The following is a 24,413-nucleotide window of genomic DNA, read 5'->3' as shown; positions in this document are numbered from 1 at the left end:
CTTCGATAAAATTTATTGGTGATTTGGTGGGATCTGAACACCGGACTTTGTTATCTGTATTAAAAGATTAAATTTATTATTCATTATTAAAATATTAACAATAAAACACAAATAGTGTTCGTTAAAACAATAAATTTAAAATTTATTCCTGTACATTAAAAATGGAGGCAATATTTTCATAGCCAAGTAACCAAGCTTTCGCATGCAATTCAAAAATACGCTTTAGCTACCACCAAACAAAACCGAGCTGTAACAGCACTACTGACAGTGTAAAGTGTTGCCACTTCGAAGGCCACACTGCCTGGAGTTTAAGGTGACCGTGGCTCTACTGACCACTAGACCAGCTTGCTCTTCATTTGCCATTGCCATTAAACATTATAAAAAAGTATTTTACACACACACAAATGCCAAAGCTTCAAAACTTGTAAATAACCTATTATTGCCGTGTACAAATAAATCAATAAATAACCAAGTTAGCCATTGACCCGGAGGAAGCTACAAGATAGTGTACTTCGAGGCTGCATGGATTTTTCCAAACCTAGCCATCGGCTTAAAAAGATGTTAAAAAAAGTAATGTTTTTGTTTTGTTATTTTATTGGTTTGGTTTTGTTTGGTCTGGTATTAGGTTAGGTTTGGTTTGGAAGTTAGCTAGCGAGTTACATAATAATTACACATTACGTACTTTTCTAAATATGTATTAAATTAATCTTTAAATAGAATTGAAACCCCATTGAAATCAAAATGTCTTTTCTAACAAGGAGTATAACCAGAAGAGCGACTGTAATTGCCAGGTAAATTTAGTTGACACATTTGAAATCAAACATGCCATAGGTAAAGGCTACGGCCAACTTTCATCATGAAGTTACTGTATATAACCTAATTAGAGAAGTCTTATTCTTAATTATAATTATATCTCGTCTTAACACATTATTTTATAACACACGGTTAAATCAATGGGTAAATTTTCATAACTGGGCTAGGCTACGCTAATATCGATTGAAACTATCGATTCGATTAGTAAACCTTCATTCGATTTTTATCATCAGCAAGTTGGTTAGTTAGGTTAGGTTTAAACAGTTTCATTTTATAATTGAAATACCGTAGTTAAAAAATAGTGATTATTAATCGATATGTTCAATCGATATTAGCATAGCTCAGTTAAGAAACTGTACCTGAGTCAAGGCTATAGGCCACAAGTAACATAGCTTAGTAGGTATTAATTTAGATTGCTACCGTTAGTTAAGAGGTGTAATAGCCTAATTAGTCAATACATTTTTAGATCCCTAAAGCAGATCTTCTCTTTCTGATAAATTATTGTAAGCTTCCTGTTATGTTTAGGCAACTTGGACACCATTTTTTATATTTCCTTAGCCCACCCAGGTTTAAAGAAATGTTGATGATTTGTGTAAAACTGAAGAAAGTGATGTCTTGAATTAAAGTACCGTTAATTAAATGCACAGTACCTATTTAATTTATGATTGTGTCATATCACGGCACACAGCATAGGCCTATCCCATCCAATAAAAAATGCATGTTATCACTGTAGCAACAACTTACAGAACAAACTACTTGTTTCATATTTTCACTAAGTTAACATCAGATAAAATATCAGTTCATTGGTAGTGATTGAAAGATTTCTAAGTTTACGTTTGAGGTTCATTACTGTGTTTGCAGGTTAGGTTTGCGAAATTACTCAGAACAACCTGACAGAGCCAAACCAGTCAAGTTCTCAACTAGCGAAGCTGCAAACTGGCGAGCAGCGTTCACCAGGAGAGGGACTTCTCACGATGACACACCTGAGGCACAGACTTACATCGTCTGTGGAAGGTAGCTTGTGTTTTAGTTTTCACTCTACTTTGTTTGAAGTGTGTGGTGATGAATTTATGTCCTTTAAAATAGGTACTGATATGTAAAACGAATGTTTCATACTTTGTTTTCAAAAAACTGACCCCGTCTTCAGTAGAGAACCTCGAGCAAGATTAGTATTCAGCCAGGCACTACCTCGAGTCATCCAACTATGTAGTTGTAATCATAATTGCACAGTTTAAAAAGTGTTGATTAAAATTTAATTTAATTTTCTTCTCGTTTAATTTTTTTTAATTGACAGATCAAAGTTTTTGCCATTTTTAGCTATGCCTTGTTTTCAGGCAATGCCTTGTTTGTTTTTATCTTTTTCATGTTATAGGGTTTTTCCTACTTGGAAGAACTCCTACCTTCCTAATTCCTCCTACTTGGTCTTATTCCCAAAAAACAAATTTTTTAATCAGTTTTATTAATCAGCGGTGAAAAATTGCTGCAATGATCCACTATGAACTGTAAAAAATAATGTAGCCTATCATAAAAAACATATCTTCGAAAATAAAATGAAAAAAACCTAAAACTTAAAAATGAGGATTAAAACTAGGCTATTTTCACTCAAGAAAAGATTCCATTATAGTACACCCCCTCCTAACCGACCTCACATCAACCGATGATCAGATTATCCGCCCTTGATCGTAAAACATTACAGTTTGTTTTAACTGACCTTGCTTTGAGAGCAGTTCGAATTAACCGTAGATTTATAGGAATCTCTGAATTTCCGCTCCCACGCTCCGCGATGGGAACCATACGCTTATCTTCACAGGATGTGACTAAGAATAAATTATTTTGTATACATCCCACAAAATCTTAGGTTTCTGAAAACAGCTGCTATTTTTGTAATATAATCTAGAATTATCTTATCGCTAGAGTAGACAAACAACGCAACTTGTAGGGAGGGCAGGGGAGGGACTTAACAACTCCAAGGTCAAGATAGTTTTTGTGACTCGAGCCTCCAGTAGGATCAATATAAACATCCTGTCTCTTAACAAAATGGTGGCTCATATCTTTAATGTTGACAAAAAGTTCTGTACTATTATGAAATATTTGGAAAGTTGTATCAATTAATATTACAGTAAAGTTATTAAAATAAGAATTTTTATTGACAGTTGCCTTCAACTATAATTTATTCCACTGAAAGTATTTGTCATAGGTAACCGTGTTTTGTGTTTATTTGTGACTTTTCTATCTATACGAAAAAATGAGATAAGTGTGGTTTATTTTATAAATAATGCAAGTACTACTTCAAAATCCAAATGAATAGCACTTCATCTATATGTTAAAAACCAATCATTTAGTTATGTTTTAGGGATTGCCCGTTTTAACTAACCTTTTGAGTTACCCGTCCTAGGTCCGCCCATTAGGGTCGGTTAAGAAGGGGTCTACTATGTGCTTAAAACATGGATCGAGAGTTAAAAAAATATTAAGCTTGATAAGTTAAATTGATCCTGTAAACAAATCAATTCTTGAATTATAAAGAATTCACTAGTTTATTGTAAACTTAAGTTTAAAGAAAACTAATAGTATTTTTCTAGTTTTCTACAAAATTCAGATTACTAGATTGGTCTTGAAGGCCTTCTTTACAAATGAGTTTAACTGTCAGAAAGTGTGTTGCAAGTTGCAAGCATTGAACAGATTAGGCTAAATGTAAAAGAGTAAAATATTGAGGAAAGCTGTAGTAAATATTATTAGGTCCTGCTACCCTTAAATTTTGTAAGTAAATATTTATTTGCGACGGCTTCAACAATTTTACTTCATTGTTCCAGTGTCGCTATTTTCCTCGCATATTTCTTCTTTCTGCGGGAGGAAAGCGATATCGATGACAGGTTCGACATTTTCCAGGACAACCTTTATGAAAGAGTAGATGGGCTAGAAGAGGTTAACTTGAGGGTTCAAAAGGAGAGAATGTTGCAAGCAGGTCTAAGTGTTGTGGAGATTGAAAAACGATTGGAGGTTCTTCGGGAAGAGAGATTGAAGAATGCGTCGTAGTTGCAGTATTCAATAATCGATTAGCGATGTTTTCTTAGTGGTCTCTTTAAGCCATGTTACATAATCAATGATAGTTTAAGCTGTTATTTATGCACTGTATTTATTTTATTATTAAATGTAAATTATTATTTTCATATGATTGTGTCGTATCAGTGAGTTACCCTGCTAGTAGTTTGCTGGGAACAACGAGGAAGGTGATATTATACAGATTTAAGTGTTAAGTAACTGTACGGTATTTAGTATGTTTTATTGATAAAGGATAATTTGTATTACTTTATAATGACAGCAATGCACTCTGTATTGTTAGTCGATTAACAAATGAATAGATGGTTAGTCTATTAACAAATCAATGCAGAGTTAGTGTAGAATGTAATCAAAATGGCCTAAGTGGCTTTGTTATTGAGTAAGGCCAGCAAATTATCTATCTAGGACCTTATCTATTATTCCAAGAAAATGATGTTAACAGAAATTACAATTTTTTTTAACATGGATGCTCCCCTTTCAGGCAAAGCCTATGAATGGGGAACAAGTAAAAATCTGTCCATAATCTTAAAATGTAATTACAGTAACCCCGTTATACTACTTGACATACTTACTATAATACCTCTTTACAAAGAGAGACAATTTTTAAGGAGATGTTTTAGTGAAAATCCCATCAGGAAAAAGGATATTCGCTTAGTCTGCAGGTTTGCTGCATCAGAGGTATTTGTTTATGGGAGACGGATTGAGTTGGTGGTGGGAGGCGGCAAAAGAGCATTCGGCCCAGAATGACAGAATTGCTTTTCCCATCCAAGATAATATAAACCGATGTTATACAGTTAAGAATGTAGCTTTGGGCTAGTAAATACACCTAAACAGCATATATAATCAATTTTAATTTTGTGGACGCGTTGCAGAAAGTCAACAGTCCCGGAAGGTCAAATAATTTATACCTGTGCCGCTAGGTCAAAAACTACAATGTTTGCAGTGTCTGTAGATCAAAAATCCTAGTAAGTCAAATAGTACAGTCCGAGCTAAAAACGCGGTCTATGTTAAAGCAATTGACTTATTGGGAATTTGACCTAATGCAACAGCAGTTTTAATATAACGAAATAAGATAAAATATAAGTTCAGTTTCGCTGAGTCAACAGTGCCGGAAGGTCAAAAGTATAATCTGTTAAAAACAGCGATAGTCCTCTCGACGCATGACTTCAATAATTTCGTGTTTTGGTGTACTTAAAGTTGTGCTAAAATTTTGAAAATTGGCACAGAGCTTCTTGGTTAGTCCTACTCGATGACTATTTTGTTGGAACTTTAAACTATTTACCGATCTAATTAATAAAAATTGATATGTATGGTGAAATAGTTTTAAATCGTGATTTCTAGCATGAAAAAAGTTAGCATGCGAGATTTTTTTTTGTTTTTGGGTTAAGGAGGTTTTGTCTGGGGCAAAGTTGTAGCCAAAAGTGTGATGCGTAAAATATATTTTTTTGAATTTTTTACAATCAGTGGTTCAATAGATAACTTGGGTTGAAGAGGACTGCAAATTTAACATTTCGCAACGCATGGAAAGAACTACATCGTACGATGCGACTACTGAGTGGACTTTTAATTTACAGTTCTAAGAACAAGAAAAAGATTAATATACAGATCACCAGTACATTCATATTATTTATAAAACATCTTTCTGTATTACCAGCTTACATTTTTCACTTATAAGAATACATCATAAACAGGGTGTTAAAAATAAGCGGGGAGATACTTTACCTAGTAATTCCTTGGGTCAAAATAAACAGAAAATGAAGGATAACATTTTTTTCCAAAATCGTTTCGTTAACCAGATATCCGCCATTTTGTATTTTTTACATACAAATATTTATCTTTACACTTTTCCAACCGATGTTTATGAAACTTGGTACGTATCCAACTTGGTATGTAGGTAGGAGAGACCCATGTTATAACAAAGATTCATCTCGATTAACCCTAAAATTTCAAAATTTAACACTTAACTACAATATAATATACTTTACCCAACCCGCCATGTTAAACTTCCCTATCCCAAGCGTGATGTATACAACTTCCTTACTTCTCGAGTGATGTAAAGTTGAAAAAAACTCACTCGGTGATGTAATGAAACCCATTTAAATAACATTGAGTGCTAAACTTAAAAAATATACCTCTATGGCATCGACGTTCAACGCTAGAAGTCAGCTGTGCGCTTGAATGTTATTGTTATGCTTTAAAGTATTTTCCTAACCTAGCTTTTGTTTGTAAAAGAACCTTACTGTTAGACGATGAGTGAAATGGATAACGAAAAATATTGTACGTAAACCCATGTATATTGTCGGGTCAGGTAAAATCTTGTACGTTACACGTTGCGCAAGAGCGTGTTTACATCTCAGGTGAATTATGCAACTCGCTTCCGCTTGTTGCACAACATTCACCTGCGTGATGTAAAAACGCTCTTACTACACTTGTAATGTAAATAGCTATTACTACACCACAATATTTACGTATCACCATAAATCTTTAATAAAATAAAACGTTCACATTTTTAAAATCCAAAGTAAATCAATATAATCATATAATCAATATAAAAAAGTGCACTAGTACTTACTAGTGTCCAATAACAATTTGATGGAATTAACCAAAACCTTTTCTATTTAACTTATTTTCAGCTGTTAAATTTCAAACGAAACGTTTTAGCTACATCATTAACATTATTATCATCATCATCGTTTGAGTTTGGGTTTGCGGCAATGTATTTTTATAATTAAAACCTTTAATTTGATACCTACCAAACTTGACCTCTGCTGCTATTAATTGACTGTATGGACTATTAATTAACAGCTGTGTCTAAGGATTACGTTGGCCTTAGTCACTAACAGGACAACAAGATCGCTCCACTCATCACACACTCAACTCCATTCATACTTGGCTTAAAATGCATACATTTGTATGGTCGCCATTTCAAAAACAGGTAAAATAGTATTAAAATTATATAAGAATTTTGTCTTAGTCTTTGTGGTCCATCCCCCTTAAGGGATTAAACAGTGATAATAGCTTAAGACAGTAGATATTTATGGCTATTATATTATTGATATACCAAGTCTCACTACTTTATCTATATTGTTAAAAAAATATAGCCAATCCAGGACTTTTCAACCATACTGTATAACGCCAACACGAAATTTTTCCGTTGAACTCCTCCGAATTTCTTAGGTGATTTTGACCATTCATGTCTCATTAGAAAGAGCGTGTCACGTACATTTGCAAACCAACCTTACATTTTTAAATCCCTTGGGCTCAGCCCCAGCGGCTCATGTTATGAACCCATGTTATGCCTATGAAGAACATATTGATTTATTTATATTAGGATCAGCCCAGTTAATTGCTGTTATGCAATTCAAGGAAATAATGTAGGTTACATTATTAACATGTTACTGATTTGTTTCAAATACTATATTTACTATTTCTATTTGGGTTTGCAGGATAATTTAATCCATTTTACCAAACAATAAAATTAATGGACAAAGTACTATATTTCATGAGCTATTATTGAAAGGACCGATTGAAGTCCTCATCAATCAAAATAATGCCTACTAAAGCAATTAAAATTGAGACGAACATGTAATGCACGAAATCAGGTGGTTCTTAAGTATGTGAAAAAAATGTATCGCTATTCAAAAACAGACGGAAAACTTGTAACCATATTCTTGACAACGGGTGTAACCATGTAACATGGCTACATTATCAATGACAAACGTGGACAACCTTTTACGAGTGTGAGTACGTCCGAAAACAGAGTAAGTCCGAAAACAACTCTAAAAAACAATAAGCAAATTGCAAGAACCGTTGCTTATATCATTGGGTACGGTATACACATATCCACTGACGTGTATACTCAATGCTTATATCGAACTGTTATATGTACATCGTGAGTTGTTCCATTAGTTGTTTCATTTAGTTGTGTGTCCATTAGTATAGTAGTTTAGTTGACTCTTTTAAAGTCGGCGGAAATTGTGACTGTTATTACCCTTGAAATAATGTTTGTGAAGTACTTTGCAATCCTATCAATGCTTATAGAATCATACGATTACAATTTTCTGGTTAGAATATGTCGCATAGAGTGGTGACTAATGTATCTTTTTGGTTTGCTTGTAAAACAGGATCAACAGAGATTTTCCATCGACTTAAACTATACGATACTCCCAAATTGTTCATTGCAATAACAAAATATCACACAGTTTGATGAATATTTGTGTGTAAACCACATACAGTACACCTTTATTCTATCTATTTTACCTTTTATTTTTCCAAGACTTTATAGAAAATCACGCATTACGTGATCAGTGAAGAAAAGGCTGTATCCCATGTGTTTTATAGGTAAAGAAGACAAGGGCGCTCCTAGACATATATTTTGGGAGGGGGGGGTCACCGGGGGCCTGGAATACCCCCCAAAAAGGAGGGGGTCTTGGGGTTCCCCCCAGGAAAAATATATAAATAAATAAATATAGGCTATACAGTGTGATCAACTCAAGGAGGCCACCATTGGGATATCGGAAACGGTAAAAATTAGAGAAAACTTAAAATGGAAGACATTCCTTTATTTTTTGTGGCAGTTTAAAATATGATTTTAGTCGTTTGAAATTCAGCCGCCATTTTCCAAAATGGCGGCCAAATTTGAAATTTCTTATCGAACACCCTATCATTTTATCATGACATAATAGGCAATTTTAAAACTTTTTTATCCTTGACATTTTTTCGATAAACCCACTCGTTTAGGAGTTACAGCCTATGGAAAAATGACTTCCGGTGTACATATTAAATCATGTATCTCCTAAACAAGTAAGTTTAAAGCAAAAATACGAAGAGTAAAAAAGTCTTACAATTGCATCCACATTCCAAAAAGACCATAAAATTAATTAAAAATATAAATTATATTATTTTAAAAAATGGCGGCAAACTTGAAAAGTGGAAAACTTTTTATTTTATAGTCTTTAAGGAATGAAGATGCAATTCTAAGACTAATTTACTTTTTGCAATTTTGCTCTAAACTTACTCGTTTAGGAGCTACATGATGTAAAATGTACACCGGAAGTCATTTTTCCATAGGCTGTACTCCTAAACGAGTGGGTTTATCGAAAAAGTGTCAAGGCTAAAAAAGTTTTTAAATTGCATATTCTATCCGAAAACATGATAAAAAAAACTAAAATCATATTTTTAACTGCCACAAAAAATAAAGGAATGTCCCCCATTTAATGTTTTCTCTAATTCTTACCGTTTCCGACTTCCCAATGGTGGCCTCCTTGAGTTGATCACCCTGTATATATGAATTTGAACGGATGGTGTTTTTGGCCTCTAGGGACCTCAAAACGAAAAATTAAATCGGTCCCGGGTCCAGGTGTTACCATAAGTACTACGGTAATAGCTTATTCTTATTCCCTATATGGGAAATTCGCCAAAAACCTAATAGTTATATAGAACAATATTACATTCAACCAGCTGTTAGTTAAAACAAATTATATAGGACTAAAACAAATCGATGATTACAAAGATTCCTTTAAAAAATAATTTGAACATCCTACTATTTTTCTATGCAAATTTAAATAATCTGCCATCCTCATACCTAGGAATTGAATGTATCAATGGTCAGCATTACACATAGTATAAATAAGTCAACTCTAAATATGTCTTTAAATTTGTTTCCAAATGCTGAATTTGTGTCACAAATGCTGAATGTTTACAGCTGTTATGCTAAGCAAATTATATTGTACTAAAAGCTGGCTTAGAAGGTTAGCGTCGGCTGCTAGACTTTAAAAAAATTAAAACTTAATTTCTAAAAAACTGGGACCCTTAATTATAATTATGGCTTTGACATTCCCTAGTTCTCAAAATTATCTTTCTTTCAACACAAAAATAATGAAAATCCGTCGACTGGTTGATTCAGAATGTTAAAAAACCATATTTACTTTTTAATAATATATATGATAGTTTGGGCAGGTTTCAACCCTTCCGAGGCGTAATACATTTACACAGTTTATGTGTAGACTACATTATAACTTATAAAATAGTTCTAAAATTAAATGGATCTCCTTTTACAAACGTATATAATAACCAGAAATTTTCAGATCGTCATTGCGTGTATTTTATGCCAAAAATTTTGACGAAAGGCTTTTCATTACATAAACTATACCTATTTACAGTGTTGACCAAACAGTTGGCAAGAAGCATTAATAGATAAGCTATGTACCAAATATGATAATTTTAGCTCTATTCTAATTATGACAAAACACGAAGTAACTAAAAGCAAGTTTTGTTGGTGTAGTAAGCGTTGCAGGAGGTCTACTTTACACTGAATCGACGTTCACTTTTATTGCTTTTGATCTTCCGGCACTGTTGAATCAGCGAAACTGAACTTTTATTTTACCGTATTTCGTTATATTAAAACTGCTGTTGCATTAGGTCAAATTCCCAATAAGTCAATTGCTTTAACATAGACCACGTTTTTAGCTCGGACTGTACTATTTGACTTACTGGGACTTTTGATCTACAGACACTGCAAACATTGTAGTTTTTGACCTAGCGGCACAGGTATAAATTATTTGATCTTCCGGGACTGTTGACTTTCAGCAACATTCCCAATTTTGTAAGTGCAGTGTGTAATTGCCTGCATCGATAGCCTAAAGCCGGGTTTTCCTAGGCGCGGAAGTGGAGAGCGGGGAGAGGAACGCGGAGAGCAGACTCCACTTGTCTTAGGTAATTTAATGTTACTGTTTTCCTAGAAGCGGAGCGGAACACCATGTTAATCTCTTTTCCTCTCTCCGCCCTCCGCTTCCGCGCCTAAGAAAACCCAGCTTAAGGAATATAAACTTGACAGGTTTAAGGTCAATCACCAATACAGTACTTACAACCTGATGATTTCAAACAAAAGTACACCTTTAAAAATAAAATTACATAGTCAATGTTTATTTAAGTGAAGAGTTTGACAGACTAGAGCGCAGCACAGACTTGTGCAGACTGTTGTAGCTAGGTCTCACCCCTGTAGTGGACCATCCTGTGTGTAACTGCCGAGCTAACCATCCAAACACCTCAGTCACCCCAGTGTGCTCCTTCTGTAACAATCATATTTTACAGGGAGCGGCAAAAAAACAATCTTTTTATGCTCGACAGGATGTCGGAGGATTGTTGGGGTAGGCTCCTTGGAAAGCCTACACGCCGCTATTGTCAGTAGTCATGGAGCAGTGGTCGCTTAAACATCTTATGTTTGTTATCGAGTTATATTTATACAGTAATCATTCAGTCATTGTCATTGCAACCCAGGAGTAGTTCTGTGCATTCTTTCAATTAGGTCACCATAGAGAAGTTCAGTCGCATAGCACAATCATGCGCTGGGTTACTAACTTTAGAACAACGGCTTCTGCATTGAAAAAGAAGCTGTAAGGCCATCGAAAGTCAGCTTGGACGCTAGTCAACGTTCGATAGAGTTTGTGCTACTTTGGAAAATATAGTCCTAGTAGGTCCACCCATAAACAAACGGCTGCTTGGAACATGTCTGACCGCTCGGTTAGACAAATTTTGAGGTTCGATCTTAATATTTATCCAAAGATACAGATTAATTTGAATTAATCTGGTTTGACGCCGAGTTGTAATGACTAGATAGTTACTTTTTAAATTTGACTCAATAACAAACGTGTGTTCCTCAAATAGAGGTGTGTAATTAATGTAAGCGTTGAAGTAACTGTCTTTATCCACAAAAAATTAAGAAAATAAAATTTAAAAAGTAAAAAACCAAGAAAGGCAATATACAATAGTAAAGTACTAACTGCAGATGCCTCGAAGTGCCGCAGCCCCAATTTTTCCGCAGCTAGCTGTCCTGCCTCTGCAGTCACTATCCTCCTGTGACTTAGGTCTGTCTTGTTGGCGAGCACCGCCGCTGGTGGAGTATGCCCCGCTGGACCCGCCAGGCTAGCCCAGTCACCCACAGACTGTAGTGTGACGGGGGCCGTCACATCATAGACTAACACAGCTCCATCCACACGGTCCCACTGGACACATCAAGAGATAAACTTGTCGAGTACAAGAGTTGAAGCCAGTGTAAATGTATTAGGCATGTTATTTTAGTTGTAAAATATTTTTTTATTTAGGTTTTCACATGGGCGCCACAGAATAGTTTTCATTGGTGATTGGTGAGGGGGGAATTGGTATCTGGTTTAGGAGTCAGAAGAAAGGCCCTCCTCAATAGACATGTTAAATGTAGAAGTTTTTTTAATATGGCGTTTCGCTGTCTAAAAGCTGGAATTATATTTACGCCATAATTTTCATCAAAGTTTAGACCATACTTATTAATCCCTTAAATCCGTCCAAAACCGTACATAGCGTAGTAAATTTTAATTTTAGTTATTATCAGGATGGCTATCACCTCTACTGCCTCCCTCCCCCTATGGGCGCATAAGGTTTCACCAACACTGGGGTCTGAGAAGGTTCTGCACTTAGAAAATAGAAAATTGTAGAATACATTCAACAAAAATATCAGTCACTACATTTCCAAAATTTTTTTCAGATAAAAAACAAGTTGTGGATTATTTTTTTTTTATTTCTGCTAAATTTTGTGCAGATATCTTCAGCTGTTTAGGAGGAGTATTTTTAAAACAAAAGCATGAGTGTACCGTAAGCCGCTGACTAACTGTTCTGGAATCCCAAAACTCTTGCTCTGGGGCGGTACCAGTGTGTGTCAATGGATCTGGTGCACCAATACATGTTCCCAGAACTTGCCCATTGATATTACCTTTCAACATATGTAATAAAGAATCTATAACGTTGAGCTTCAGTTTTTGTATTTTTTAATTAACTTACACACTGCTGCAGGTAGTCTACATATATATCCAAACCAGCACAGTCGTATATCAACATTTCAACTATGTTCTTGCTCTCAGGAACTGTGTACCTCTTAAGATACAAGTCTACTCCAAATGTCTGCAAGAAAAATAACAAATTTGAAGTAGGTACTTTGACAGTATTTATTCACCTACACAGTTGTTCCAGTTCAGTTTTTAGAATTGAAAGATTCTCTTAACAGCATTCTTCATTAACAACATGTAAGATGATTGTGTGTCACCTGATACATTTTGCCAGATATCTTATATGCAGGTCATTGTGATTTGAGCCATAGATAAAACATACTCCCTTAGACCTCTGGCATTTTATTATGTTTTACCTAACCAACTTTCGCTGTAAAAGAATTAGGAGTTCGGTGTTTTACGTTTAAAAAAAAACTAGATAAAAATACATTAAAAATCCTAATTTGGAAATGGGTGAGTAAAACCTTGTAACATTATTTTTTTAATTTCTCATATAAATCTAAAGCCCCTTTTGGCATTTTAATTGATTTTTTGGCTTTTATCAAGTGAGCTTGGGTAAAGAGTCAGCTGATCTTGAGTATCATCTCGATTCACTCTTTATTCATATTTTCCTTAAACTTCAGACACCATTATATAATTTTTTTTTTAAAATTAACTGAGTTAATTATATGCAAGATGAGAGAAAAACCTCTTTTTAAATTAGCATTATTATACATGAATTCAATGTTGTCTTATTCATTGATATAATAATTTTGGCTTGAAATATTAACCGACTTAAGTTGCATGCAAGTTCAATAGCTAATGAGTCATAAATTATTAACATTTAAACTGTAAAACCTTTATAATATTAACATCCACATAAACTACTCACCATATTGTAATTTTTAGGAAATTCTCGTCCATCTGATGTAAACATTTGAACAACTGATGTTTTCCCAACACCAGGATCTCCTGTGAACAAATCCAAGCATGTTTTTACTGTTGAAGTTTTCCAGAAAAGTTTTTACCGTTAACCAGTATGTATATGTTTTAATAGGTCCACATTATTAGTAAAATATACCAAACACTCAATATTTGGGAAACTGTAAAATTTTGCATGGCTCAAGGATTAAATCAACAATATATATAAACGAGTCAGAAAATACAATAACTTATGTATGGAATCATATTCTGCCCTCATTGTATGCATTTCAAACACGTCTTATAATAAACTGTATCAAATGAACAAACTGACACTTTCTCCCGTTACCTGATCAACAACACTTATAATGAGGAAGCGGTGGGGGTAACTATGTTATTTTATGGGTAAAATCACAAAAATCGCAATAAGCGTTGAACCGTAGTTTAAATAGAATTTGGTGTTGTTTAGAAAGGACCATAACATACTAAACTGTAATCAAACTGTTCAATCAATTTTTGTAAAAATCAGATTTTTAAAGGAAAATCACAAATAAAAACATTGCAAAAATTAAAAATAAAACCTGGAGATATCATAGATTAGTACTCACATGCCAAATTTCATCAAAATCAGACCACAGGGTATAGTCTGCCTATGTAACTCTGTACACAACCACCCACAAACACACACACACACACACACAGAAATATCAAAAACTTCAAAACTATAGGTACTTTTTTGGGTTCAGGAGGACCCAAACTGGACATTTCTAACCCAAAATTCAAACTTGATAATTTTGATGAAAACAATATAATTTCTCCGTAAACTATATCCATACGGTACGTATAAGGAGAAAACGTAAGTAAAAGCAATTAAAAGCTTCTAAATTCAACCCCATAATTTATTGTATTACTGTACTGTATATTTATGTGTAACAACTGCTTTTACTGGTCTGATTTTAAGCCTAAAATAATATCATTGACTTTTTGATACTGAAGTAGAGTTTGAGACTTCCCATCTATGTTGACCAGCTGTAGCCAATTTTTTTATTCAAAGAAGGTAATCCTGTGAGCCAGTCACAGAATGTGCCAGTGTCTGAAATTATATTTTATGCCTCATCTTTTGTTGCTGACCAGGTTGATGGGTCGTAACAGTTGCTATAGCCCACCATAAGTCATTTCCTAAGTTTGACTTGGTAAAAAAGTTTTTGTATTCGACACAATTTTGATCAGCAGAATCTATCGTTGGTTCACATCAACGACATTTTTTATCAAGAATCTGGCTCCAAATTTAGGAATGTCTAGTTGTATTAAGTCAAAGATAATACATTATAAAGAGAGTATAGAATCTTTGACTATTAATACAACAACTTCTGTATCCAATAGTCAATGATAGTAGCCTTGTTCAAGGGAATTAAAACCAGCACGCAAGATTATTATGAAATTAAAATAAATGTGTGACTTTATTCAACTTGCAATGTAAGTTATAGTTCAAAGTGTTTGAGATTACCTCTTCTACAAATATAGGTATACCTAGGTAATTTATCTTAACTAACTTAGGATACTCTTGTTCAAAATATTTCAAGGGTGGCCTACTAACCTAAAACGACAATTTTTACCCTTAATATATTTGCAGGCATCGCTGGAACTAAAGTTCATGGAAATTTAAGTTAAATTAAAATTAAAAATATTATAATCATGTGGAACGGAGGTCTTTAGTGAATGTGTGTTTTGTTTAATAACGCAGCATGGTTGCTATGACGACTTACACAATGCACAACCACAACCCTTTTTAATCAAAGTACCAACATCAAAACAATAATTTAGTTCAAAATGTGCCATATTCGAAATTGTGTTTACAATTTTTTATAAATGTAGCACCCTTTATAAATGTAGCACGATTTGGTTTAGTTGGAAATTCAGAAAAATACGGATTTCGATTATTGTTTTTTTTTTTTTTTTATTAAAAAATAACCAAACTCAATCGAACAGTAGATTTGGTTAGTATTCTCTAGGCTGGGTTCCTGGTTATATTCTACGGTGGTTCTCCCGTTATATATGGAATTTCAGCCTGAATGACTCCAGCGTGAAGACCGACTAATCCGCCCTGCCTATTCCCAATAATTTATCATAAGAGTAGGAAACAAGGAATTAAAATAACACAAGAAAATAATTAAGATTGGTTGATTTAAATTGTAAATATTAACCTGTTTGTCAGTTAATGTATCAGATTTTGAATGTCACATAAATATGAAACTACGTTACAACTAAAGAGGCGTTCCACGACCACCTTTAACTCCAGTGGCCTATTTCATAATAATCTACAAACTAATGTTATTAGTAAATCATCTGATTGACCACTGGAAATCTAATGTAAATTACAAGTTACAACTTGTGGTTTATTATGAAACGGGCCACAGGCCGCGGCCTGGTAGAATTAGCAACGTTGCAAGTAGTGTTGTTTAGCGCCAGACGTCCCAAAGATAACATGGCTGACAGGTGACACCGACTCACTAATTTGAGTATTATTCATTCGAAATTAAATTAATGAACATAAATTTATTAAAGATTGAAAATAAAACATAGAATTGTAAACCAAAACATATACAATTAAAATCTATTTCTATTTAAAGTTGAGTCAATATAGCCCAGTAACAAAGATTTCGTATTCTTAAAAAATACACAAAAAACATTAGCTGCCTGAAAAAAAAAAACAGATGTTACAATTTTCTACTTGCAGCGTTGGTAACAGTTTGAAGGCCGCGGCCTGGAGTACTCCCTTAGGGGAGTATGTTTAATCTATGGCTAAAGTGGCAAACAAGGAAGAAAAAGAATATGTCATAATTTTTTTCTAACCAGCTAACTCTTTTATTTCTTCTCTTAGTTCTCTTCTTCTCTCTTTTACGTCTTACACACACTACACACTACGTCACTACACTACACAAACACTGGACCTCACCTAACCTTTATCTATAATTACATGCTATTGTATTTCTATTTAGAGTTGTAGGCCTAAGTTAATTATTTTAATGGAGAGTGTAGATATAGTAACTGAGGCGCTTGAAAAAGCAGCGAAACAACATGAGAAGTACAAACCCATTACAGTTGATAAACTAATTGAATTGACATACGATCTAGGAACACTGCTAGCATCTGATATCAATGACTTGGATGTTAAAGAATTGAGGTTAGTTGTCTGTTTTAATTCTCCTGTTATGTTGTGTTATGATTCTTCCATACATCTTAATTATATCTTAAGTGATACTGTCACATAATCTTTTACTTCGACCCAGTAAGTTGGTGTAGCTTTACAGTTAACTTATTATAGGGTAGGCCTACTAAGAAAACGAGACACCGATGTTCTAGAGCACTCTATCCATCTACTGGTCAAATAAGTAAATGACTACACCTTTGTAACAACAATTGTTGGCGTGGGTAGGGATATTGCGATATTATCGATAACAATGCATTTCTATATTTCCGATATTGTATCGATATTGGGGTTTCGATAATATTGTGATATCGGAAGAATTTTGCCGATATCGGTTCTCGATATTGAATTTTCTAAGTTTAGATAAAGTTTTAGTGATATTGACATACCTCCAAAGCAGCCTTCAAAGTGGCAACGTCGCAAGTGGTGTTGTAACAGCTGTTTTGTTTGGAAGCAGCTAATGGTATTTGTGTATTTGTTACTACAACTGTATTAGGGGTACTGTATTTGTTACTGGTTGTTGTGTATTTGTGTTGTTGTGTGTCGTTGTTGTTAGATTGGTTGCTGGACTATGACAATATTAACTCCGCTTAAAATGTACAGATCTAGATTTTTAATTCATATTGTTTTGGTTTTCCATTCTGTATGATTTATTTTCAATAGGCTATTTTAATAAATTTAAATTTAAATTAATGAGCTGATGTCACCTGTCTGCCATGTTATCTTATGGGACGTCTGTCATTAGACAACACCACTTACGCGATGTTGCTAATTCTACCAGGCCTGTAGTTAAAGGTGGCAGTGCATACCTTCTTAAAGATAAAATCCACACTAATATGGGAATAGCTGGTTATTTTTTTTTGTGGTAGAGGGAACTAAGTTAGTAGCAACTGATTTTTATTGATGGAGTGTTGGTTGCGTTGTCAACTGTCACTTGTTAGTTGTCAGAGCTCAAGAGCCGTTGATAATAGCCTTCACTAAAGTCCACCAGAGTGCTAACCTTGTTTAAATTGTTGTAAATACGGTAATTATTGTTTTCATTGTAACTCCAAAAAATTAGGCTGGTTTTGAAATGCACTGTGTTTAAAGCTCCAAACAACTATGTTTATCGCTTAGATTTTTATTATTAATTTCAAATTTCACTTCCTCTTTGGTCCTTATAAATAAAAAGTAATAACAATCAACAAGTGATAAAGTGAAAGTAACATTTCTGCCAAATAAGATTTCCTGACAGAACGCCAATCAAAACTCCTAAACAAGCTCAAGCAAGTCATTAAAAAGTAGATTCCTCCAAAGTAATATCGATATTCGATATTGAAGGTATCGATATTTTGATCCGATATAAGCGTGATATCGATATTAGAGTCTGGAATCGTTATCGATATCTAATATCGATAGATTGCTGATATCGCAACAACCCTAGGCGTGGGCATAATTCGTGACTGCATTAAGTCCTATGAAGGTAGCAGTTAGAGGTAAAGTAAAGTTTAGGTCATACAGTAGGGCCTAATGCACTGGGTTGTTAAGTTTATCCTACCCACAGACTGTTTTTGTACAATTAAAATCCTGAGAAAAACAGTACTATTTCAAAAATGTTTGTGTTTTTCTCATGGTTTTAATTGTACAAAAACTGTAAGTAACATTTAAATCTAAAATAATTTTGTTTAAAAACAGATAAGATCGATTTTACAATCTTATTGACATATTCATTATCTAAACCATTCTGTAAAAGTCTACATTTAACCAGGTCAATAGTTTCAGTTACAGGTATGTTGGTGTACAAATTTGAAATACTGTATCAAATTACACTAATCTACTATTTGATTCCATATTTATATCTATTCTATGTTTTTTACACGTTAAACAAACTGAATAGTTATCGGTTAGAACAATTACACACTCAGATTTTTCAGGTCAAACAAGGAAAAGTATCTAAAAAGTCTTGCCCGAGACAACACCCAGTTGCTTTTCAACAAAATTTGGGAACTTCCAACAGAAAATGTAGAGGATGCCATTGTTGTTAACCTCCCAGACCAAAAGTACGTCCTACCCCGAGAAAAAAGAATCCCTAGACCCAAACCTCTGACAAAATGGCAAAAGTTTGCACAAGAGAAAGGACTTAAGAAGACTAAAAAATCCAAATTGACTTGGGATGATGTTCTCAAGGTAATTTTAAGTTTACGATCACAATATAGTACCGTAGTTTAGGCCTAATTGTTATATCTTAAGGCTAGTTACACGAAAAAGTTTGATCTAATATTTACCTAGGCCTATTTGTTTGTAGCAGGTCGCTTGTATTACTTAGTTCATCTAAATTGACAATTGTATTAAAAACGTTTTAGTGAAACTACAAACAAATGATACATGCATAGCAGCAATTATTTTTTAAATTTATATTATGAAATCACATTACAATCCTTAGTATCACTGTCCAAGTCAAAATCTTGATATATTCAATGTAGACTATTAGGCCTATCTCACCTTCCTTATCATTATCAATTGAGATGGGGACACAACCTAAGTGCGTATTTCAACCCAAATAAGAGCGAGGGATGAGTTGGAATGGTGTGAGGTGATCTGTGTAACTTTTTTACAGACTAGGTAATCATTTGTTTGTGTATCAGTTTCAAGGAAAACAATAGTGTTCTGGAATAAAATATCAATATGACACTTTGTTTGCAGAAATGGGTGCCAATGCACGGTTACAAGCGAGCAGCTGCCGAAAGGGAAAGAGAGTGGTTGGTGGAGGTTCCACAGAACGCAGACCCTTACACAGACGTCTTTGGGGATAAGGTAAAGTTAATCTATATATTAATAGGCAAGCATGAATATTTAAAATCTTTTTTCTCAGCTCTTGTGCATCGCAGGGAAAATCCATGCATGGAAAGATATTTTCCTGTCGATGTGCAGAATCCCTTTACAAATTAAAATAGGCTAAAAAATAAGCACAAAAAACGGATTTAAAATATAAAAAATAACATGGGCCATACTGGTGAGGAAATAACAACAAAATCTAAACAGAAAAAATCAAAACGTTTCCAATCACATGTTTTATTTACAGTGTGGGGTGAAAATAGAGTAGTCGGTACTACATATTATTTATGATCGAGTTTTCGACCACTGGACAAACTCTATAGTATCTACAGGGCCTGATTACCCGTTAGGCTAATTAGGCTGGAGCCTAGGGCGCCAGTCAGCCAAGTGTTTTAGGGGGGCGCCAGACAGCTAAGACTTAAAGTTGGGACCGGGGGCGTAAAAGCCCTATCTAAAGGCCCTAATAAAATTGTTTTAGGCCAGGTGATTAACAGAGTTAATTTAGAAAGTACGTATATTATCGTTTGGTTTTTTGATATTTTAGGTTAGGTCTACTTTTGATTTAATACAATCATATGGATAAAATGTAAATCAAAAAGTTTTACATTCCTTGAACAATCGATTTGTTACTATATTTAAGTGCAGCACGACATGGACGGGCGGCCGACATGACATTTGTCTAACATTGAACATAAGGTGAAAAATCGCAGGTTGTCCGTTGCTGGCGTCCCTGGCACGGCCATATCCACCATATGTTCTATATTAAAAAAATGCCGTGACGGCCGCCCGTCCGTGCGGTGCCACCCTAGTGCTAACGAAGCTTTATAAGGCCGTGCTGTGAACTTAGTTTAAACAAAGTCTGTACCTTCTGTATCAATACTCAACCAGAATTAATAGTGCCTATGACTATGACATATTGTTTAGCTCTTAAATTTAAAATATTATCTCAAAGTCAAGATTTGCAGTTTTAAAAGTTCCTAATCAAACCATGCATTAATTTATGATCAGTTTTCTTTTGTTTTTAAATAAACTGAATAGTGGTATAATGCCTTTGGCGATTTTTAATTTTTGAATTAAGTATTAGTATTCATACTTTGAAATTTTGAAAGTGGTGGTAGAGGGGAGTGGTAGTTGTAGGGAGGAGGGGGGGGGGCGCAAAAAAATGTCAGCCTACTGGCGACTAGACCCTTAATCAGGCCCTGAGTATCTATAATTACTAATCTAGCTTGTAATGGAGAATAGGTTTTTGTTTTGTTTTTTAAACTTGTTTCATTTTGGAAAGGATCTTGAATCTTCTATATATTATAATTTCTAAAGCACTTTTTTTATCGGTATCCCATAAGGACGTTAATTCTTCACCAATTTTAATAAACTAGGTGTCATTTTTTAAGCTTTTTTTGCGCACTACCCGGGAAATATACACAAATCACTAAATTTTATGTAGTTTTTTGTAAAATAAGATCTTTTATAGAATTCTGCAAGTAATTTAGACTTGAAATGCCAGGTAAATGGAAATTGGCTTAGTCTGCAGGTTTGATGCGGCAGGGTTATTTTAGCTTACTCTTGACCATGGGAACTGGGATGTTATTGAACAAATTTTCTAAACCACTGGCCACTTCATGTTTCACTACCAATAGCTAAAAGTTCAATCAATGTGTTCTCTTCCAGGCTGCCCTAAAGAAAGAAAAGGTGGCTAAGAATGAGTTCCAGCGGCTGAGAAACATCGCTGTTGCTAAGAAAGTAAAGGTGCCTCGAGTGGGAATACTACCTGCAGAGAAATTACCAGTTGATCAGGTTGGTATTTCGGTGAGAATATTGTATCCTTGATGGGCAAATAGGTTTTATCCCATCTAATTATTAACATTTATTTATTTGTGTGTTTTAACTTTTAACCAACACAATTGTAATTTTTCCTTTGTTTCAAGGAAACAGTCCAAACCCTGATTTTATTACTCTATGTCAACCTTTTATTAGATCTATGTCAACCAGCTGTTGCCAACTTAATTGAACAGCTGTTAGTTTTTAACTGAAACAATACCCACTCAATCTCAAAACCTTGAAAACCCATTAATTTTTGTAATTAGCTTATTTTACTTTTAAACCTTTAAAACAGAGATGGACTGATGCCGATTCTGATTCTCGATTCCATCAAACTAAAACATGCTATACCAGTGGTTCCAAGGAATCTTTTTTCATGATACTTGGAGACTTTAGACTCCATGTTTGAGTGTGCTGAGTAAATTTACAGTTTGTATTCCCTGTAATGTAATACCAGAAGACAAAACCTTCCTAACTCTTATCACTTTTCCAGTTGAGGACTGCAGCCTCAGTTGCCAGAGTTTCCACAGCCTCCATTGGAAAGTTTCAGCCCAAGTTGCCCAAAGAGAAGAAAGCTGCTACGGGATCCACTGAGAAAGCCTTGCCCGGCATAAGGAAAAGAAAACCTCCTCCTTTGGTACGGAAAATGTTACCAGTAGTTTGTGCAGTTAAAACTTAAAAGATGTTTTCATACTTTTAGACTAAAAGTATACATATCAGTGGAGCATTAATAAAATATTGTTTTACGAGCATTAGGAAAGAGAAACCGATGGATTTCTAACTCACATGAAGAAAAGAGTTCTAGGCAGGTTATGGCATTCAACAAGTTCATAACATTGCTATAATATATTGAGCTAGTCAGAGAGGAAAAAATTAGATTTGCTCCTATCTTTAAAACTACATCATACGCTCCTTAACCGAAAGAACACCTCATATAACTGCAGTTTTGTTATCTTTGTCTAAGCAGTTATTCTTTATACCTCAATTTCATTATATTCTCTGTCCATTGTCTATTGTCTATTCTCATTGTTTTGCCACAAAACTCTGGTGTAGTTTCATTTTGAGGGTTGAATTAAAGAAAGCTTGTACAGGAGTTGAACATTTCACTTATGTGTGTTTAACAGAGACCAGCAGAAGAAAAGAAATCCAATCTTAACATTATCGACTCAATCCTCAACAAGAGGCCAAAACTTGATATGGAAAAGGCAGTCAACAAACACATGTTTGAGGAACAGAGACAGTAAGTGCAGGCTTTTAAGCTTAAACTAGTGCTCGTCCAGTGGTCGAAAACTCAAACAAAATATGTAATGTCCACTCATTGACTATTGTATAGTGAAGTAGACATCCCTTCTTTTGACCAGCCATCGCAATTTGTTTATTAAAAACATGTAGTTGTGTGAGCCAGTCACAGAACTATCTTAATTTTTGTTGCTGCAAAAGTTGATGGGTCATAACAGTTGCTATGGCTCATCTATCTATATATTAATAGGCAAGCATGTTTCTTTAAAACCTTTTTTCTCAGCTTGTTATATGAAGTTTGGTTCATAACTTGTATCAGTTTACTTTTACATAGGGATGGACGAGATTGGATTTTTAGTTCAAGACGAGACGAGATTTTTTATTTCTCATAAAATTTCGAGACGAGATCGAGACGGGATTTCCCTTCTCATACACAACGGGAAATGCACGTTCAAAATTTTTACCTGATTTTGTAACATTGTTAGATGACTGTTTAAATACAAAAATAATGATAATAGGCAAGAATACTTACAATCTTTTATTAAAAAACATCAGCATAACATTTTTTATTAATCACGCCTAACTTATTAAAAATGCCTACGTTTAGGAAACATAGTGATATCAGTTAGGATAGAGTTCAAACTTATCCTAAAATAAAATAAATCATAAAATAAAAGCAATATTAATTTTTATAAAATAGTTACTTGTTTTGACTTTTTATAGTAATAAAACATTCCTCACACTGCTTACACTTAACAAAACTTCTCAAATGTTATTAAAGTAATATTATTAAAATAATTAAAGTAATATTTACATTCAAAGAATTAATTAAATAAGAACGCCTTCGCAAAGGAAACGCAACTACAACACGCTCCTGTATTGCGGGAATTGCATTGACTTTCTGCAGGCGTTTTTAATATTTTTTTATTCTTGTCTCGATAAAAATCTCGGCCAAAAAGAAATCTCGTCTCGTGTAATGAGATTTAAAATTTCCCAAAAATTTCCCGAAATTTCGAGACTTGACCATCCCTACACAGAAGAACACGGATTTGTGAAGGTTTGGTTTTTAAGTAACCTAAAGAGTATACATTTACATTTTCCATAGCACAGTTTGTTTTTAAAATTTCTGTAATTATTTTTAGAGAGTCAACCGAGAAGAAAAAGAAAAGCCAAGGAAAAGGAAAGAAAAGATCAACTTTTGGAAACAAAAAAGGAAAAGGAGCTGGAAAACCAGGCAGTAAACCTGCGGGTGGAAAGGGGAAGAGAACACAAATGGGGGGAAGAAAAAGGCGATAGCTGTACAAATAAAATGTTTTTAACGGATGTATAGACTGTTTTATTTTTGCCTATTATAACATGTTGCTATTAAAATTCTGATATCTCTTCAATAATTAATAATTAATTAGTTGTGTATTTTTTTATTCAATGGTATCCAGTATTAAACATTTTGAAAGTGATTTTACTTGATGGTGCATAAGGTCCAACCTGGTTCTTAAGGGTCTGTTAAAGGGTAAAACATACAGGTACCGGCTATTGGTAGTGCTGGGGGTTAGGGTTGAGTGAGTAGGAAGACACAAACGTTTTCACAAAAGTACCCCCGCCAAACCCCTCGCCTGGACCAAACCAGATCTGGTCGTGTGCACAGAAACTTTGGTCAAACTGTAAACCTTAACTTTTTAATGCTAGATATTTAATATTATAGAACCAACTTGAGCTTGAGCAGTTGAAACAGCTGACAAAATTCTATA

The 24,413-nt window shown here is 34.2% G+C and overlaps 3 protein-coding genes across 4 annotated transcripts; 2 read left to right on the top strand and 1 right to left on the bottom strand.

Moving 5' to 3' along the window:
- The first annotated feature begins 632 nt into the window (after window positions 1-632).
- On the top strand, window positions 633-3,982 carry LOC129001279 (uncharacterized). Its single transcript, XM_054428525.1, has 3 exons — window positions 633-791; window positions 1,675-1,827; window positions 3,624-3,982. The coding sequence occupies exons 1-3, from the start codon at window positions 742-744 to the stop codon at window positions 3,844-3,846; spliced, it is 426 nt and encodes a 141-aa protein (XP_054284500.1). The 5' UTR covers window positions 633-741; the 3' UTR covers window positions 3,847-3,982.
- Window positions 3,983-10,765: 6,783 nt separating this feature from the next.
- Window positions 10,766-15,327, bottom strand: LOC129001590 (intraflagellar transport protein 27 homolog). Of its 2 annotated transcripts, none has more exons than XM_054428942.1 (5): window positions 15,203-15,327; window positions 13,558-13,637; window positions 12,682-12,801; window positions 11,652-11,873; window positions 10,766-10,940 (listed from the first exon to the last, which is right to left on the bottom strand). In XM_054428942.1, the coding sequence occupies exons 1-5, from the start codon at window positions 15,240-15,242 to the stop codon at window positions 10,794-10,796; spliced, it is 609 nt and encodes a 202-aa protein (XP_054284917.1). In that variant the 5' UTR covers window positions 15,243-15,327; the 3' UTR covers window positions 10,766-10,793. The 2 variants fall into 2 exon arrangements, with proteins under 2 accessions (XP_054284917.1, XP_054284916.1); XM_054428941.1 differs by having other exon boundaries at window positions 15,184-15,323.
- Window positions 15,328-16,527: 1,200 nt separating this feature from the next.
- Window positions 16,528-23,988, top strand: LOC129000849 (ribosome biogenesis regulatory protein homolog). The gene is made up of 7 exons (XM_054427895.1): window positions 16,528-16,770; window positions 18,708-18,960; window positions 19,477-19,587; window positions 21,277-21,402; window positions 21,920-22,063; window positions 22,551-22,666; window positions 23,808-23,988. The coding sequence occupies exons 1-7, from the start codon at window positions 16,613-16,615 to the stop codon at window positions 23,959-23,961; spliced, it is 1,062 nt and encodes a 353-aa protein (XP_054283870.1). The 5' UTR covers window positions 16,528-16,612; the 3' UTR covers window positions 23,962-23,988.
- The last annotated feature ends 425 nt before the right edge of the window (window positions 23,989-24,413 follow it).

This window comes from Macrosteles quadrilineatus, unplaced genomic scaffold (genome assembly GCF_028750875.1).
Source record: "Macrosteles quadrilineatus isolate MER2022 unplaced genomic scaffold, UCM_ALF_1.0 Scaffold_8__2_contigs__length_117827958, whole genome shotgun sequence".
Taxonomy (NCBI): Eukaryota; Metazoa; Arthropoda; class Insecta; order Hemiptera; family Cicadellidae; genus Macrosteles; species Macrosteles quadrilineatus.
Note: the sequence above shows the minus strand (reverse complement) of the source record. Positions and strands in the feature narration are given on the sequence as shown.

Coding starts and splice junctions, on each gene's coding strand:
- LOC129001279 (XM_054428525.1), top strand. CDS start 742: ATGTCTTTTCTAACAAGGAGTATAACCAGAAGAGCGACTGTAATTGCC. Junction 792..1,674: donor AGAGCGACTGTAATTGCCAG/GTAAATTTAGTT, acceptor CTGTGTTTGCAG/GTTAGGTTTGCGAAATTACT. Junction 1,828..3,623: donor ACTTACATCGTCTGTGGAAG/GTAGCTTGTGTT, acceptor TCATTGTTCCAG/TGTCGCTATTTTCCTCGCAT.
- LOC129001590 (XM_054428942.1), bottom strand. CDS start 15,242: ATGAACTTTAGTTCCAGCGATGCCTGCAAATATATTAAGG. Junction 11,874..12,681: donor TAGACTACCTGCAGCAGTGT/GTAAGTTAATTA, acceptor TGATGTGTCCAG/TGGGACCGTGTGGATGGAGC. Junction 10,941..11,651: donor GGCACTTCGAGGCATCTGCA/GTTAGTACTTTA, acceptor TGATTGTTACAG/AAGGAGCACACTGGGGTGAC.
- LOC129000849 (XM_054427895.1), top strand. CDS start 16,613: ATGGAGAGTGTAGATATAGTAACTGAGGCGCTTGAAAAAGCAGCGAAA. Junction 16,771..18,707: donor TTGGATGTTAAAGAATTGAG/GTTAGTTGTCTG, acceptor CAGATTTTTCAG/GTCAAACAAGGAAAAGTATC. Junction 22,064..22,550: donor AAAGAAAACCTCCTCCTTTG/GTACGGAAAATG, acceptor TGTGTTTAACAG/AGACCAGCAGAAGAAAAGAA.